We start from the raw sequence: 17,315 nt of genomic DNA on the forward strand, positions 1-17,315 counted from the left end.
TCGATTGCTTTCTGCTTTTGTTGAGAGTCCTTCTGGAGGCTCCCTGAGATGAAGCTGAGCTTCTCATAGTCCCTTTGCATCTGCAAAAACTTCGTTTCCATGTGCTGCCTCAGCTCCTGGTCCTGCTCCAGGGATGGAAGAACACGTGGTTCTGACCAAAGGGTCTGCTCCCCAGGACAGCCCTGGGTTACTCAGCCAGTGGCCACGGGATCTCAGTGTCAACAGGACATTTGCATCAAGGCTTTAATTTCTGTCCATGCTGATGACTGGTCCAGGCCAATCTGGGGCAGTTTGGGGCTCCCCCACTTTACAGAAAAGCACAGCACAGCATTAGGATGTGGTGTGGACCTTCAACAGGACCACGTCACCAAGGCAGCGGGTGGTGGGAGTGCTCCCCCAGGACCTCACCTGCTCGTTCAGCTGGTTGGCTGTCTCAGTCACCAGCTGCTCCAGCATGCTATTCCTCATCTCCTGCTGCTTTTCCATCTTTTGCAGCTCGTGCTTCGTCTCCTGCAGCACAGCCCTGGGCAGCAAGATGGGGGCAGGGGCAGGCTTAGCCCCTGCAGAGCTGCTCGGGCACTGTCCTGTGCCCACAAACCAGGATGCTCCCAGACCCCCTGGGCTCCCTTGCAGCCCCACAGGGTATGAAACCCACTCTTGTCCTCTTACTCAATTTGCTGAGAGATCTCCTTGCTGCTCTCTTCTTTCCACTTGGCTGCATCCTCCCTCAGCTTTTTAATGTCCTCCTCCAGCTTCTTCATCTGGGAAGGCCAGTGATGGTAGAGTCAGGGTATAGACCTCATGTTGTCGTTGTGTGGGGGCCCTTCAGCTGCATGGAAAGCCCCAGGGCCCCCCACCCAGTCCGGAGACCCTAACCCCACACCCCTGCTCATGGAGCCACACTGAAGTTCCCCATGAGAGCCCAAAGATGACACCACCCAGCAGCTCACTAAGGCAAGGGCCTCCTTTATCTTCTTTATGTCATCTTCCATGCGGGTCTGCGTTGCCTTTATCCTGTCAATCTCCTCACGTAGTTCCTGGATGACAGCCATGTCCTAGGAGACAGGAGTGGTGGCAGTGATCCTCTGGGGAGGCTCACTGGGGACCTGCAAGGCCTTGACCCCTGCCGTGGTTTGCAGAGCACTTGGGTACAGCGCAGGGCCCTGCAGGCAGCACTCTCCATGCATCCAGCAGGGCCAGGGGTGCTGAGCCTCCAGCCGGCAGAGCCGAGGGTACTGGCTGCTGTCTCACACCCATGACTTATTCCCAGCAGCAGTTCACCTCATCCCGATCCTTCTGGATCATCTTCATATCCTCTGCGATACGACACTGGGCAGCCTTTAACCTTTCAGTCTCCTGGAGCTGCTTGGAAACAGCCATGGCCTAGAAGAAAGGGTTGTCGGAGACAAGTCTCTGGCGAGTGTGTGTGGGGAACATGACCTTCAGAACCACCATGGTCTGCACAGACCTGTGCCTCCTGGGTCTTCTTGATGTCCTCTGACATGCGGGAATTTTCTGCTTTTATACTAGCAAACTCCTTGTGAAGGACCTGCGAAGCAGTCCGAGAAACAGGGATGTCAGGGGTGATGCCCAGGGCAGCAACACCCCAAAGAGCCCCACCCTGCCGCAGGCAGCCCGTGGCACAGCCAGGTCAGCAGGGAGAGTCCCAGTGCCACCTGCACCAGCCCGGCGCAGTGCCAGAGCACTGAAGCCCATCCAGACAGCAAAGAGCCACTGCCAGTGGCTCAACCTCTGCCTGTGCAGTGAGGGCAGGGCCAAGCACTGCTGACTGAGGAAGTGGGGAAGGGCTGTCTGGTGGGGGAGCACCCAGGGGGCTGGGAGGAGCCTCTACCTCAGATACGTGTTTTTTGTTGTTTTCAACCTCCTTCTTCATCTGTTCCATGTGAGTGGCCAAATCAGCGAGTGAGGGGCCACTCAGCTGGCCTGGCCATGGCTCCTGGGTGGTCAGGTACTGCATGTCCAGGTGCCCCAGCATGGCCAGCAGCAGTTTTCGCATGGCTGCAAAGTGAATGGCCCCCTTCTGGGGCATCCCAATGGCAAGATCCAGCAGCTGGGAGAGGCTGAGTGTGTCCAGGGATGTTGCCATGTCTGCACGCACTCTGTCCCTGGTGGGACACAAGCCTTCCTGCCCAGTTGGGTTTGTCAGGGATGAGCAAAACAGATAATGAAGGGGGTGAGCAAAAGCAACGATAAAAAGGATGAGTAGCCAGCAGGCTGCTTCCTCCTTCCTCGTCCGTCAAAGGACTGGAGCCTGTGCTGCTCATGGCCCTCTTCATCACAACTCTCGTTGTCAGGCAACGCACCCCACTCCACACCTGGGAACCAGTGGGTCATAGACCAGTGAAGTCACGGAGTCATGGAATGGCCTGGGCTGGAAGGGACCTCAAAGATCCTCTCTTTCCAATCCCTTGCCGTAGGCAGGAACACCTTCCACTGGACCAGGCTGCTCCGAGTCCCATCCAGCCTGGCCCTGGACACTTTCAGGAATGGGGCAGACACCGTTTCTTTGGGCAACCTGTGCCAAGGCATCACGACCTTTGCGGGGAAGAATTTCTTCCCAATGCCCAATCTAACCCAGCCGTCTCTCAGTGTGAAGCCATTCCCCCTTGTCCTGTCATTCTAGGCCCTTGTGCAAAGTACCTCTCCAGGCCTTTTGGAGCCCCTTTAGTTACTGGAAAGTGCTTGAAAGTCTCACTGTTTTTCTTTAATCAGTTTAAGACTTGAGTTACAGCTAAGCCAGTTCTTCATCTGCTGTGTCAGTGGCCTGCTCTGTGGCATCTCACGTTCTTAGTTTCTTCTTGCGTTGTGGAGTGGGCAATAAGCCTGGCTTTGCTGTGCAGGTGACCTGTCAGCGTCAGTCGCCACGGGCAGGGCACAGGAACAACCACCAAGCCGCGGATGAAGTCCAAAGGGCACGTGTATGTTTGTTTCCTCACCAAGCGAGGGATCCCCAAAGCAGCACCTGGGCAGAGGCCGTGGGCAGGGCCAGCGGCCCCACAGAGCTCAGTCCCTGTGAGAGGCTTGCCAAACCTGCCGCTCTCACCTGGGTTTCAGACATTGGCCACTTGGTGCTTTTGGCACAGCAGACCCAAGGCCTGGTTTGGAGCATCCATAGGGATCAGCCTTTGCCAGTGAAGCAGCAGGGTGCTGTTGCTGATGCCGGAGGTGCAGGAGGGACCCCCGTGAGCACCTCGCTGAGCTGGAGGGTCGTTGAGCTGTAGACTCCTTTCTGCTCTGGAGTGCAGGGCAGAGTCTCCGTGGGTGAAGCCTTTGTACGATTTCCTCCAAGTCAGGTTTTATGTCAGCTTGACAGCCCATAAAGAAGCCAGTGACATTTCTCCTGCCCATGTCCCCAAGATGGTGAGGGAAGAAAAACAAAGTTCTTCCCTTCAACACCCCTCGTCCTCCCCCCACCTGCCCCCTTCCAAAACCACACTCTGTTCACCCCTAGTCCTTCCTGCTTCAAAGTTCTATGGAAGCGATGTTTGGGTGAATGGATACAGAGCTGACTTGTGAGCCAGAGGAGGAAATAAACCATAGAGGACTCTCAAATCTTCTTTCAAGGATTGGGAAACCTGAAAACATGGAAAGGGAATATATTTCCTGCATCCTGACCTTGTCAGCCACCTTCTGCTGTTTCTTTGTCAGACATGTGAATACGGAAGACTCCTGCAACTCCTCAGTGGCACATCTTCTTAGCTTTAATGTGTTTAATCACTATTGCCTCTGTTTGTTTTTTTCACCTTTCAAGATTTTTTCTTCTCCTTAATTTCTCTAGCTTTTTGTTGCATAGAGTATGAGAAAGAAAACCAGTGTCAAAGGCATCTGTCTGCAGTAGTGACCATCAAGTTAATTTCCAGTGATATAACAAGGCTTGTAATAAGCAGCACATCTAGGGAAAATTATAGCAAAGTAAGTTCCTTTCAATGCTGTGTTGTTTATTGTCCAAATACGTTTTGCAAGAGATAGTAGGAAGATGAAATAAGAACAATAAAGAAGAATTAAGAATAATAAGGGAACATTTAATTATGGACACAAAATAAGAACAGTGAAAGAAGACGAGGAAGGTAGAACAAGAAAGAAGAACAAATAATTAGGAACATTAATAAAGAACATGAATGAAGAATGAAGAGCATGAATTAAACTGGCTTCTCTGCCTTCTTCACTTTTTTCATTGGAGGTTCCATTCCAGCTGGAGGCCTTTGCTGTGGACGTTGTCTTCTGTAGGGGGTGAAAGAAGAACATGATGAAGTTAATTCAAAACAGTCCCTCTCCCCACTTGTTGTCCTCCGAAATTTGGTTTGACTGTTTTCTTTCCTCTCCATATGCTCCCGTCAAAGCATCTCTCCTCTGCTGCCATAGCGCTGCTGCCCACAGAAGAACTTGGTACTGTGGAAAAGTTCCTGCTGCCAAGGCAGAAGAGCAGCTAGTGTGTGAGTGCAAAAGCATCCAGCAGGGTCCATCTCTCTCCACTCTCCTGTGCCCCATGAACTTCCAGAGCTATGGATGGATTTTGGACTCCTTGCACTGCTGCCTCAGGACAATGATTTGTTCTTTTCTTGTCCCGCAGTTGTTATTTTCTTGCTTACAGAATCTGGGATTTTTAGATGACCTCTGGGATAGATCAGCTACAGTGACAATGCTCCCTGCCCCGCAAGGACAGGTGGTGGCCAGTGTGGTGGCTTTGCCACTCAGATATTTCCACACAGCTTGTCTTGGTCACTTTTGGGTCAGTGCAATTAATTCCATACTTACAAATTAATAATTGGGATGACATATTTCCCTCTGGGCATAAGCATTGCTCCCTTTGTGTTGGGGTCCTTCACCTCCACCATAAAACTCATGGGGATTCCTGAGCTCCTTTTAAGCCTGGGAACAGGGCTGGGAGGTGATGATGGAGCAGGACCCAAGGGTGTCTCCAGGTCACTGCAAGTTTTTGAGGGTAAAAAAAGGAGGAAGGTAGCAATGTGTGTCTCTTGTTAAAACAAGAGATAAACGTGATTTTTCCATGTTCTTCCAGGAGCAGATTTGATCTTAGCAACACTTGAGGGGCTCATAGTAAGGGCAGGACTGGATCATCATGGCTTTGATCCTGTCCTTTTCTGCAGCATTGGCCTCAGCCAGATTGGGGGTCTGTGTGACAGGGAAGGGTTGGACACACATGTGAAGAACATGTCTGAGCCCACACAGCCAAAGACAACAGCCTCCACACAGCCCTGGAGAGATCAACCTCTTGAGGTTTTGCTTTCATAGATACTGCTTCACAAAAGCAACCGATCCAGAGATTAATAAATGGGTGTTTCATTGACACAGTGTTTTTCTGTACAGGAACATGATCCAGATCCACTGCTCTGGAAGCATTTCCAGCAACATTTACAGAGACATTTACAGACACTTGACCAATGTGTTTGAACCCAAATGGTTTACAAAACACAACAAAACCCCACCAAAACATGTCTAGGAGTAGACCCAAATTCAAATATGGCACTTTTTACAAAGTCATAACAATACCAAAACCACTTAGAACATCTGCAGTCAAACAAAGGAGATTGTGTTGTCCACTGTCCCCAGACCCCAATTTGTGACCAAGTGCAGCAACCAAGGAATGGATCTATAGCTGTCATGGCCAGAAATTCAAAATTCAAGCCTCGCAAGTGTCCTTGTTCCAGAAATGCTTGTTTTGGCTGCTGCAAACCTCCCTGAAATGTCCATAACTTACAGCCAGTCCAATTCCTCTGTACACATTAGTACAACACAAACTGTTAGTTTCCAGTGCAAAACTGATGATACAAAAAATGGGAAACTGGTGCTGAAGTGCTGCTGCTTTTGGTCTTGAAGAGGGGTAATGCTGCAACATTACATTTGGGATAAGGTGGCTCCCCTTCTCTCTTCCCAACCTGGGAACTTCTCTTTTCGGGATAGCATCACAACATACATGCATTTTAAACTTACAGTGAACACCTTAAATTACTAAAAAGACAGTTTTGATCACATTACCACAATTATCCAGATGTAGATCACAGTGTAAGATTTAAAAAGACTAAGTAAAGGATTTTTTTTTTTTTTTAAGTATTTGACAGAGAATATCTCTATACCTTGATGAGCTGGGCCAGAAAAAGAGGGGCAGAAAAGTCAGCAACCTGTTCATAAAAGAATTAAACCACATTCAAGTTCAATGTCCAGCTGGGTAACCCCCAGTGTGTCCCACACCCTGGGGCTGATCCACAGCAAGGCCAGGACTCTTCCTGTCCTTTGGTTGAACCTGAGGAGGTTCCATCTGCTCATTTCTCCAGGCTGCTGGGGTTCCTCTGACTGCAGCCTAATCCTACAATGTTTCAGCTGCTCCCCCCAGCTCTGTGTCCTTGTGTGAGTAGGTGGCAGGTGGTCATCTCAGGGGAAAAGGACACACAGACCCCCTGAGCCCCCCCTTGTTCTTCAGCCCCATTGGAAACAGCTCCAGGCTCAGCTACTCCCTTCCCTGGGATGGAGGTGAAGACTGTCCAGCAGCTCCCCATTCCTGCTCGCCCTCACTGTTCCTGGGGAGGGGCAGGCCTGGAGGCACCGTGCGCTGGTGTGCAGTGGCTTTTGAGAAGGAAATCAGCAATTTTGACAGGGAGTTTGGTTCAGTAGCAAAGAAGTGGGGAGGAAAGAGCCTTGCCAGGGAGGCAGCACAGTCTCAGCCCTGATTTCCATCCTGGGATGCCTGGCTGTGGTGCTTCAGCAAGCCAGGTCCCTGGAACTGGGGCTGCAGCAGGGAGGGGGAACACAGGCATCCCCTGCAGGTCAAATTGCACCTTTAGTGGCTCATGGGTCTCTCAGAACCAGCCAGAGACCTGGATCATGCTCCCCCCATGCCAACTCTCCACCCCAGGACTGGAAAAGGATCCCACCCTCGAGGGAGCAGCAGCTGCCTCTGAAAGCCAGCGGCAGGAATGTAACACTTTCATCAGCTCCTTGCCCCACATTGGTGCTGGGCTGAGCCCCATGGACTTTCTGTGGCAAGAAATTCCTCCCAGAGTTCCAATGAATTATTCTCCTTCCAGCTGCTGGAGTACAGCAAAGCTCACAACAGCAGCTGATGCCATCAACACCTGCTCCACATGGTGCATGGAACACATGGAGCACAAATAAGCCATGTGGTGACCCAGGCACCTGCTAATCTTGCCCTCCTACTTCAGGAGATCCCGAGACCCTGCACTACACAGGGTCAGGGAGTTGCTGAAGAGACAGAGTGTCTTACCCACCTTGAAAAAAGAAAATAAGGGTGTGTTGTGGCAACATGGGATAGGTCACACCATATAAGGAAATACAGTGCCTTAGAGAAGTGTATAAAACCAACTCACTCCTTTGAATAAACGATTCAGATTCCCTGCTGGTCTGAGTCTGTGCCTCAGTCACCGACAAATGGTGTCCCTGTGTGAGGAATTTATTAGACACCTAACTGCGTGTCCATTGGTGAGCCCTGTGGAGCTTGAAGTGCTGCTGAAAGAAGCAGGAAAGCTGGCCAGTGATTGATCCCTGCAAGTTGTAGGGGAGCCATGGGAGATGTAGGGGATGGAGTATCCCAGGAACAGAACATTGCAGAGACATTGGAACGGATTTTAAAGAAACATGGCAGGAAAGCTGAATCTACAGATTTGAACAGACTCTTGTTCTGGGCAAAGAACTGTAATTCAACTTTAGAGAGGACCAATATTTTTGATCCTCGGACAGGGGACGCTTCAGATACGTTGTGGAACCGAGTTGCGCAAGGCGATGCAGCGCTGACGGAGCTTTTGTGTCCGTGGAGGACAGTGTGTAAGGCGCTCATGGTGCACGCGGCACCCAGAGACCGGATAAAGAAAGACGCTTGTGCCACCGCAGCAGCTGTGCCGACCCCTTCTGTGCTGCCGGTGAACCGTAAGTCTGTTGGGGCTGTGGGAGGAGAACCAGAAGGGGCCCCTCATCCCCTGACCCGTTTGACCCTGGAGGGGAACCGGACAGTACCGTAAAGCTTGTGCCGCCCCGCGCCGTGCGGCATCAGCTGGAGATGGGTCGTGGCGAGTGGCTGGAGCTGGGAGGGAGCGTGTCCCTTCTCTGTTTGCCTTCTGTGAGAGTGCAGCAGCAGATGCGGCGTGGGTGAAAGTGAGCACATGACGCCAGGGAGCACACGCTGACAAGTGCATGGCAGGGCCACGCGGCATCGGCGAGCGCATGGTGGTGAGCCATGCCAGTGAGCACATGGCGGTGAGCACATGGTGGTGAGCCATGCCGACGAGCCATGCCGGTGAGCACATGGCGGTGAGCACATGGCGGTGAGCACATGGCAGTAGAGCACATGGCGGCGAGCCATGCCAGCGAGCACATGGCAGCAAGCCATGCTGGTGAGCACATGGTGAGCACATGGCGGTGAGCCATGCCGGTGAGCACATGGTGGTGAGCACATGGCGGTGAGCACATGGCGGCGAGCCATGCCGGTGAGCACATGGCGGTGAGCACATGGCGGTGAGCACATGGCGAAAAGCCATGCCGGTGAGCACATGGTGGTGAGCACATGGCGGTGAGCACATGGCGGCGAGCCATGCTGGTGAGCACATGGCGGTGAGCACATGGCGGTGAGCACATGGCGACAAGCCATGCCGGTGAGCACATGGCAGTGAGCACATGGCGGTGAGCACATGGTGGTGAGCACATGCCGGTGAGCACATGGCGGTGAGCACATGGCGGTGAGCACATGGCGACAAGCCATGCCGGTGAGCACATGGCGGTGAGCACATGGCGGTGAGCACATGGTGGTGAGCACATGCCGGTGAGCACATGGCGGTGAGCACATGGCGGTGAGCACATGGTGGTGAGCACATGGCGGTGAGCACATGGTGGTGAGCACATGGCGGCGAGCCATGCCGGTGAGCACATGGCGGTGAGCACATGGTGGTGAGCACATGGCGGTGAGCCATGCCGGTGAGCACATGGCGGTGAGCACATGGTGGTGAGCACATGGCAGTGAGCACATGGTGAGCACATGGCGGTGAGCACATGGCGGCGAGCACATGGCAGCGAGCCATGCCGGTGAGCCATGCCAGTGAGCACACGGCAGAGCTGCGCTGCGCCGGCGAGCACATGGCAGAGCCGCGCCACGGCCGCTCCCGGCAGCCACCCCCATGCCGCGGACGGGCAAGATCAGCGGTGCTGGAAGCTGGCGGGGCTGCGGCTCTGCTCAGTGCATGGCGGGGGCCGCAAGCGACTCTGTGCATGTGAGAGATGAAGAGACAGACTGGCGAGGCCCGTGCAGCCACGGGACCCGCACGGCCGGCCGGACTCGAGCCGCTACAGCCGGGCTCCCGTCTCCTGCCCCTTCCTCGGGGGTGGGGAGGCTGCAGCATACAGCATTTGCACCAGCTTGTGCAGAAGCAGCTGCAGGCTAAGCATATCCTTCCTGCAGCTGGTCCAACTCTTCTGTTTTCGTTATTTAAAATACTGCCATAATCCTAGACCCTATCTCAAAGACTGCTTTTTTACCACACCACCTTGTGACTCCCTGCATTGTTCTGATCGCTTTTTGGGATAGATAGTAATTATAATTTGTAAGCTATTTTTTTAAGCAGGAATTAACCTTTCAAAACCTTTTAAAACCACTTAGAGAGTTAATGTTATTATAGTTGTAATATCCAAGGCCTGGATTTACATATATTCATGAAATGATGAAGTATTTAAGCAGTTAATGATATTACCTTGCTTATTTTTACTTAGTGCACACTTGTTGTATTAGATGCATTATTTTACTGTTCATAGTAAGAAAACTGCATGTTATGTTACACATTTTCCTGAATTTATTAAGTTGAAAAATGTTTGTGTTACATATTGTTGGAACAGAAAAGGGGGGTGCAGGAATGGAATGTGCCCCCCACAAAAAACTGTAAAGAAGTTTACATGTTCTTAATTTTTCAACCGCATTCAGAATTATATTAATAAAGTTTTTAAGCAATTTTATAAGTATTTTAGAGAAACCCTCTCAGTCAAAGCTTAAGGCTCTGGCCAAGCCCTAGCCCTGGCTGACTGAGGATTATACCATCAGACCCAGGTGTCTCTGCCCTAAGTGTAATCAAGTCACTTTGATTTGCAAACTTGATCTTACAAAAGCTGGGCCCTCTTTCAAAGTAAACTTAAAAGTCTTGCCTAGGAAAGACTTTCTAAGTCCTCACTATGAAACAGGACCTTCCAGCAGCTGCAAACTCTGATGGTAAAAGTTTTAGACAACTTTACATTGTTTCTCAGAGTTCTATCTGTTCAATCACTGTCATAATTCTTATTTGTAGAAAACAGAAGAGGGGGAATTATGGGGAATTATAAGGTGGAATTGGGTTGTGAGCTGTAAAACCTGCCTGCAGAGGCACATGGCAGCACAAAGGAGCACATGGCAGCACAGAGAGGCTTGTCTCCACCAGACCCTGGGGCAGGAAGTGTCACAGGGCAGACCCCTATGGAGAGGAGCCTGCTGGGAGCTGATGGAGAGGTGAAACAGCGAGTGATCATCCCACAGAAGGAAGTGTGTTTTTGATGTGGCAACACGGGATAGGTCATGCCATATAAGGAAATACTGTGCCTTGGAAAAGTGGATAAAACCAGCTCATTCCTTTGAATAAACGATTCCGATTTCCTGCCAGTCTGGGTCCATGATTCAGTCACCAACAAAGGGGATATCAGGGATATCTGCACAGACTATGGGACAAGGCTGCATGGACAGTTTTCATGGTGTTGGCATCAGGCACCTGTAATTTCATTGGGGCCTTGCTCTGGAACAAAACCAGCACCTGCAAACCTCAGCTGCTCTTGGAAAGAATTTAAAATTTTCAGCTAATCTTGGTAGTGGGGAATTTTAAATCCAGGAAAAGGAGGGTCCAGGAAGCAAGGGAAAAATCATTCCAGTTTTTCCCCTCTATCTTACACAGCTGGCAATATTTTCCTATAAGGGATCTACAGCCCCTGGATGCAGGGAAACACAGCAGGAGGAGATGGGTGTTCCCTTGCTATACAGGCAGTGCTGAGCCAGGCCACAGGCAGTCAAAGAAATTCCCAACTGAGATGTTGTACCATGAAAAAAGCACCAAGCCCTGGAGTAAATCCCTCCAGTTCTGCCTCATGGGTGACAGCATAACCCTGTGATGCTCAGAGCATCCATGTGAACTTGTGGTGGGAACACAGGGAGAAGAGGGGCAGGGGCTAGGGGGTGGCAGCTCCTTCTGGACTGATCCACTGTGATCCCCATTTCCCTGTGCTCTGAAGGTCTGTGGTAGATGACCTGGAAGGAATGAGGATGACCCAATCAGAGTCTATGCAAAATGAAGGTGGCACTGCTCAAACAAGTATGGATCAGTACTGAGGTGAAGGGAGGGGGGTCTGGTGCAGCACCCTGCAACACTCCTCACTCACCTCAGGGCATTATGGATATGTCAGCAAGGGACTGGGGAGACAATTAGATGGAGAATAATCATGGAGTAATAGATAGCACAATCACTCTGAGGCCTGGGAGATAGTGTCAGGAGCTGCCCCAGGCAGGAGATGGTGCTGGGCCTGGCTGTCCCCACCTCTGGCATGGGGTGCAGAAGAGCAAATGCCACTGTACTCCAGCTCAGCTCATCCCAGGGCAGCTCTGCAGCCTCCCAGCCACTTGCAGAGCCCAAACACAGATGGCTCAAGGCCACTGCTGGGGCTCAGGGCAGGGGGAGTGGTGCCACAGCCCTGTGCCCCCAGCCCCTTCCAGCTCATGACAGTTTGTGCATGGCAGAACACCCTGAACATGACCCAGCAGCCCCAGGATGCCCAACTTCTCAGCCACAGAGTTTATTGTTTAGTAGGAGCTCACCACACCAGCAAGCCAGGACAGGGGGATGGTACATGAATACAGATGTGGAGGAGTTACACAGACAGATTTATACAGCTTTTGTACAGAGGAAGAAAATGAATCAAATAACAAAATAGACAGTAGCAGTCAAACCTTTTTTTTGGTCTTTTTTTTTTTTATATCATACTAACAAAATCTGATAGCCAAAAAATGACTAAGCTACAAAATTGTAATACATACTGTATGGGTAAAAGGTTATCATCCATTTATACATCTAGTATCATCTTTTTTCTGGTAACTTACAGGAGGCCTATAGGATCTTAGTGTATTAATAACTCCCTACAGATAGTGCTGAGCTGCTAAAGCTGCTGAATAACAGAGTACAGGAATTTTTGTTAAGACTTTTACAGTGTCCTTTGCATCATTTTGTTTAATGAAACCCTCATGCATCTCTACTGCAAGCCAGAGGAGCTGCTGGTGGCTGGGGGGAGGCAGGAGCTGTAAGGCCTTGGCTGGCAGCTTGGCACCTGTCATTTCAAGAGCTGTAACACCAGGGCACTTTGGTACCATCATTCCAAAGGGCACCAGCATGGTGCTGGCCCTTGCTCCAGCTCTCTGGATGCTGCAGGAGGGATAAAGCTGACATTCCCAAGCAAGACTGATTCTTTTCCCTTTGGTCTTGAGAGTTAGAGAAGAAATCACTCAGTACTGAGTAGTCTCCATTCCAAAGGCTTTTTCTTTCACTGGATAAGAGTTCAGCTCTCAGCAGAAAAGCATCACTAACTGTCAGGGTAATGCCACTGGCTGTGGGGGTTGCTCCCACAGCCAGCGTGCCGGTCCTTTCCTCGGAGCCCAGGGCTCCCGCAGCATGTCACCTCCTGCTCCCCACCCTGCACCGGTGCTCTGGGCACGATGCTCAGAACCCAGCTCCAGATGGAAAACCAGCATGGCATTTCCAGGCTGGGAGAAAGGCTGGGGAGAGCACAGCCCTCCCTTACCAGCTCTCAGGGATCGAGATAAGGGCAAGGCTGAAGCCAAAGGGGAAGTGAAGGCACAAACAGGCACCAGCCTGGATCAACAACAGGACAAGGGTGCATCAGTGCTCCTGCTACCATGTGCCCCTGGAAATCTCTCCCAAAGAACCAAGCCAGTAAGACCAAGTATCGTGAAGTACTTTATACACCACCACACAGGCAAAAATAGCACTTAAACTTACAAATAAATAGAGGGGCTGGGGAATCTCCTCCTTGTCATTTCCAAGTGTGTCCCTAGTGTGGTCTCACCACCTCAGAAGGGCAGCCAGAAGCTGGTGCCTGGGGGAAGCCTGTGCTAATTTTGGAGGGAGGAAGTGAGTGAGTCCAACCCCTCCTGGCCACAGGGTTGAGCTGAAGCCCTGATATCCTGTTGGCATTGTGGCTGGTCCTGTTTGGAAGCAGCTGCCAAGGACCTGCACCCCAATGGGTGGGGGGCTTCTACCCTCAGCCCTGCAACACAGTGACCACACAGCCTGCACAGAGAGCCAAGCAGTGCCATCAGCTCCTGGCTGATGCTCAGGGAGCAGCACAGCCATTTACAGCCAGAGAAGACCATCAACACTAACTTTGAACCTGCTCTGACACATCTGCTCCTGTTCTGCATTGTCTCCCAAGCTGAATGGGAAAAGCCACAGTTCTGAGCTGCTCTCAGGGGATGGTCCTTGGGAACAGGCAGGAGCCAGAGACTCTTGCAGCCTGACAACTTTGGATCTGATTAACAGAACTAAATACATGGTCCCCATAACCACTTTGTACAGAGCCAAAGGGAGGTGGAAAACACAGGTATCTTTGCTCTGTAGATGAAGGCAGCTGGTCACAAGTCACTGTAAGACTCAGAAGGGAAAATAAGTTACAAACCAGAATGGGGTCTCTCTCCTGCAGGTACCCAGGAAGCCCTGGGAAGCCCAGAGGATCTGCAGACATGACTTCAGAGATCATCCAGCCAACAGGAGCATTTTGGGAAACATCAACCCTAAATTCTTAAAAACAGCAGTGAGGTATTCACTGTTGAGGGCTGTAACAAAGACTCGCTCTGGGACTTTCCAAAAATCACTTAGAAGATGAATATTCAACCAGGAGGGTTTTGGAGACCGCTCCTACAATCCCTTGGGAAACTCCTAGAGCTAGGCAGAGATGTGGCAATCTTCCTGGTGATTAGATAGAACTGAAGAAACACTTCTACAAGGCAGGATGGAATCCTACGTGAATTATTTTCAGCCAGTTCGATCCCACCCTCTGCCTCCTGCTACCATGTGCCAGATTTCTGCTGTGGTTTCTGACCTGCTTTACCTCCCTGAAGTCCCCTTCCTCTTCCATCCTCCTCTGAAGGACAGGAAATCACCAATCCTGCATCAAATGAGAAGGTTGAATATTCAGCATCATACTCCTCATGGCAAAATTGCAGCCATGAAGCTCAAGTCTTTCCTAGGCTGCTTCTGGCTGCCCATCCTTCGAGAAGCAGGAGTCTGGCAACCCACTAAGAAAAAGTGACACAACTTTGTGGGAAATCAGAGCAAAAAGCAATGGAGCTGATACACCTGCCAGGGGTCTGGCTCAGATCTCCTCTCCCATCTTGTCCTTTCACAGATGCCCCATCATAGCACAAGACCTCATGAAGACTGGAGGAGTTGGGCACTAACTGGAAAAATATTGCTGTGACTGTTCCCTGTGGTACTGAACAGTGAACCTGAGCTGGGCTCTTTCACACCTTTAAGAACATATTGTTCCCTTCCTCTGTCCTAGTATCACTTGGGAGCTGTGGTGCAAAGTTAGAGTAAGCCTTGGGAAGAAGGAACAAGATCCTCTGCTGGTACAGTCACAAGAGCTGTGTGGGCTCCAGTCTTGGATTGCCTCTGCTCCAAATACTCACACTCAGGTCATGCAGAGGATTGCTGAAGCCATCAATGTCAGGCTCACAGCAGCACCTTCACCTCATCCACCCCTAGGTAGCAGGGGATGGGCATCACACTGAAGAGCCAAAGATGGTTCTGAAAAGCACCGGGCAATCTGCAGTTAGCTGTTAAATTAAACAGGCAAGGAGGGAACCATTTGCTCAAGGCATCTGTCCCACACTGACTGCCCCCAGCATGGAGCTCCAAGGCCAGCAGTGCTGAGATCCAGCATCTGTGGAGTCCTGAGTTCAAAACAGACCTGATGAACCCCCCAGGAGCGAGGGGGACCAAGCTGGACAGCTGGCTATGGCACAGGACACCAGCAGGCCTGCTCAGAGATCTCACTGCAAGAAGAAAGGCCAACTACACCCAAGCAAAGTGTGCCTGACCCCAAACTTGGAGCCACCACAGCTTCTTCCCCAAATGGCAGGGGAGAAGAAACAACGTAAATATCCCTCTGAAATGGGATTATTTCCCACAACATGCTATAATACAAGAACTAAGTGCAGCCTCTGCTCTAAAACAGTGATGTCTTCTGCAAAGAGAGGAGGGGAACATGTCCCCACACCTCTCATTATCAGCCCAGCAGGTTTCACTCACTTGTGCCGGTCCTCAGGACACCAGGGTGGGTGGGAGGGAAGGGACAGACCCCATGGGAAGGGTGCAGCCTATGGGCACATGCTTTGAACACAACAGGCAAATCCCTTTGCAGCTCCTGTGGGGTTACTGGGACCTGCTGACACTTCAGCCACAGGTCAGGGCAGCTGTCATCCAGACCACGTCAGCTGGTGGGACAAGGGCAGCTCAAACAATACAAATTCCACAGTCAAAACCAATACAAGTAAGAAACCAAACCCAGAGAGGTCTTTCTGCTCCCTTCTGGAACAATGGCCATCTTGGAAAACTGGACTCTGGGATTGTCCTGATTACATCAGTTAGTACATTATAAACATTGTCCTGCTTTAAAGTGAAAATACTGTGTGTGGTCTTTTGGAGGTCCTAAAGCCAGATGTGGTGTTGTTTTTCCTGACTGTGCAGAGGAACTGATACTGGCATGAAATGATCCTTTTCACCTCTTCTCTATCAGAGCTTCTCCTAGAAGAAAACAGATCTTGTTAGGCAAAATGAGGACAAGCACAGAGGCTTTTTTTGGAAGAGGCATGGAGTGGGATGCCCACTGCTTTGCCCAGTATTGGGTGGATGAAGTCTGCTGTGGGAGGCCAGGACAGCACGTCCCACAAATGCCACCCATATAAAGGGCACAGCAGAAATCTGAGACTGAGCAGGTTTTAGCAGGGGCTGCCAGGAGTAGAGTCACATAGCACTGACCCAGGAGACTATGGGGAAACTCCCTTTGCACTGCACCTCAGTGTGTCCCTCACCACCACCTTCCCCATGGCTTCAAGGAGTGTCTAGTGAGGTTCCCACCACACTTGGGAACTGGAGTTGTGCAAAGCCTCTTGCTTTTGCTGTGGGAATGATACAGTCAAGCTTTGCTGGCAGAACTACCCCCATCCAAGTGCTGTCCCCACCACAGCAGGCAAGAAACCACACAAAGCAGTTAGTGTTCTAAACAACATTCTACTCATAACTTACCTCTTGCTTGTGGGATTTATCCTGCTGGTGAATCCCGTTAGCAGACCCAGAATTTCCAACAGTCTGCAATGGAGAATAGACAACACTTACTGAAGAGGGACACAGATCCTGGTGGTTTTGCTTACAACCACTGAAATCTGGCAAGACTGCCATGTCCTTCCTTAGCTGCCCACTCCACACAAGGAACAGAGGATGCAAAAATCTCACCCCACTTCTGGCAAGAATCTTCCTGCCCTCTGCATCCTGACTCAGTCCCCACATGCCAGATTGCATCCCTCCCAGCTACCAAACATCCCCCAAGCTCCTTATGGTCACAGACCCACTATTCACCCCAACGCTCAAATACCAAAAAACAAACCCTCAGCCAAGGGCAGTGTTAGCTGCAAAGCACAGCACACTGAACATCCAGCACTGAAAAAGACATTTGCCATTCCCCATTTCCCATCTCTGGGGACAAGCCTGGCAACCAGGGGAGGGCTGGTTGTAACCTGCCTTCTCCCAGAGGATGTATTTCTAAATTTGGCCAAACCGGCACAAATTTAGTGGCGCCCAATGTGTGGCTCGAAGGAAAGTGAAAAGCCTGTGCTAATTATATTTTGGTTTGAATTTACTTATTCTGTGCAGGGGTAAAATAGTCACCATGTTGGTTGAGTTCATAATGTGTCTCTGGCTTGATATATTCAGGTATTTCTGGTCCCTAGGCCTATTTGCCTATCCACAACTTGCTCTGATCTTATCCTTGATAAGGAATTTTTGCAGAGCAGGGGTACGAATTTGGATTTCTATTTTGCTGTGCTCGGTGATAATGATTTATAAAAAGTTGACAGAGGTACAGGCAGCTGTTCGAAGTATGTATGATATGTGGTTTCTCTGTCCTAACCCCAGTCCTAGCTCCAGTAGCCTGTTTTGGGAATTTATTAGTAACTGCACTCAGATCGTTAGAGGAGGAGG

General features: G+C 50.7%; 1 protein-coding gene across 3 annotated transcripts in view; it reads right to left on the reverse strand.

The window, feature by feature from the left end:
* Positions 1–11,825: 11,825 nt before the first annotated feature.
* The window catches only part of CLIP2 (CAP-Gly domain containing linker protein 2), a 79,913-nt gene continuing 74,423 nt past the window's right edge, over positions 11,826–17,315 (reverse strand). For all 3 annotated transcript variants that reach the window (XM_069033339.1, XM_069033338.1, XM_069033340.1), the window contains 2 exons: positions 16,365–16,427; positions 11,826–15,863 (listed from right to left, as the gene is read on the reverse strand). In XM_069033339.1, coding sequence (XP_068889440.1) covers positions 15,852–15,863; positions 16,365–16,427 — 75 coding nt within the window. In that variant the 3' untranslated portion in view covers positions 11,826–15,851. The remainder of the gene's footprint in view (positions 15,864–16,364; positions 16,428–17,315) is intronic.

The sequence above is a fragment of the Aphelocoma coerulescens genome, chromosome 19 (assembly GCF_041296385.1).
Source record: "Aphelocoma coerulescens isolate FSJ_1873_10779 chromosome 19, UR_Acoe_1.0, whole genome shotgun sequence".
NCBI lineage: Eukaryota > Metazoa > Chordata > Aves > Passeriformes > Corvidae > Aphelocoma > Aphelocoma coerulescens.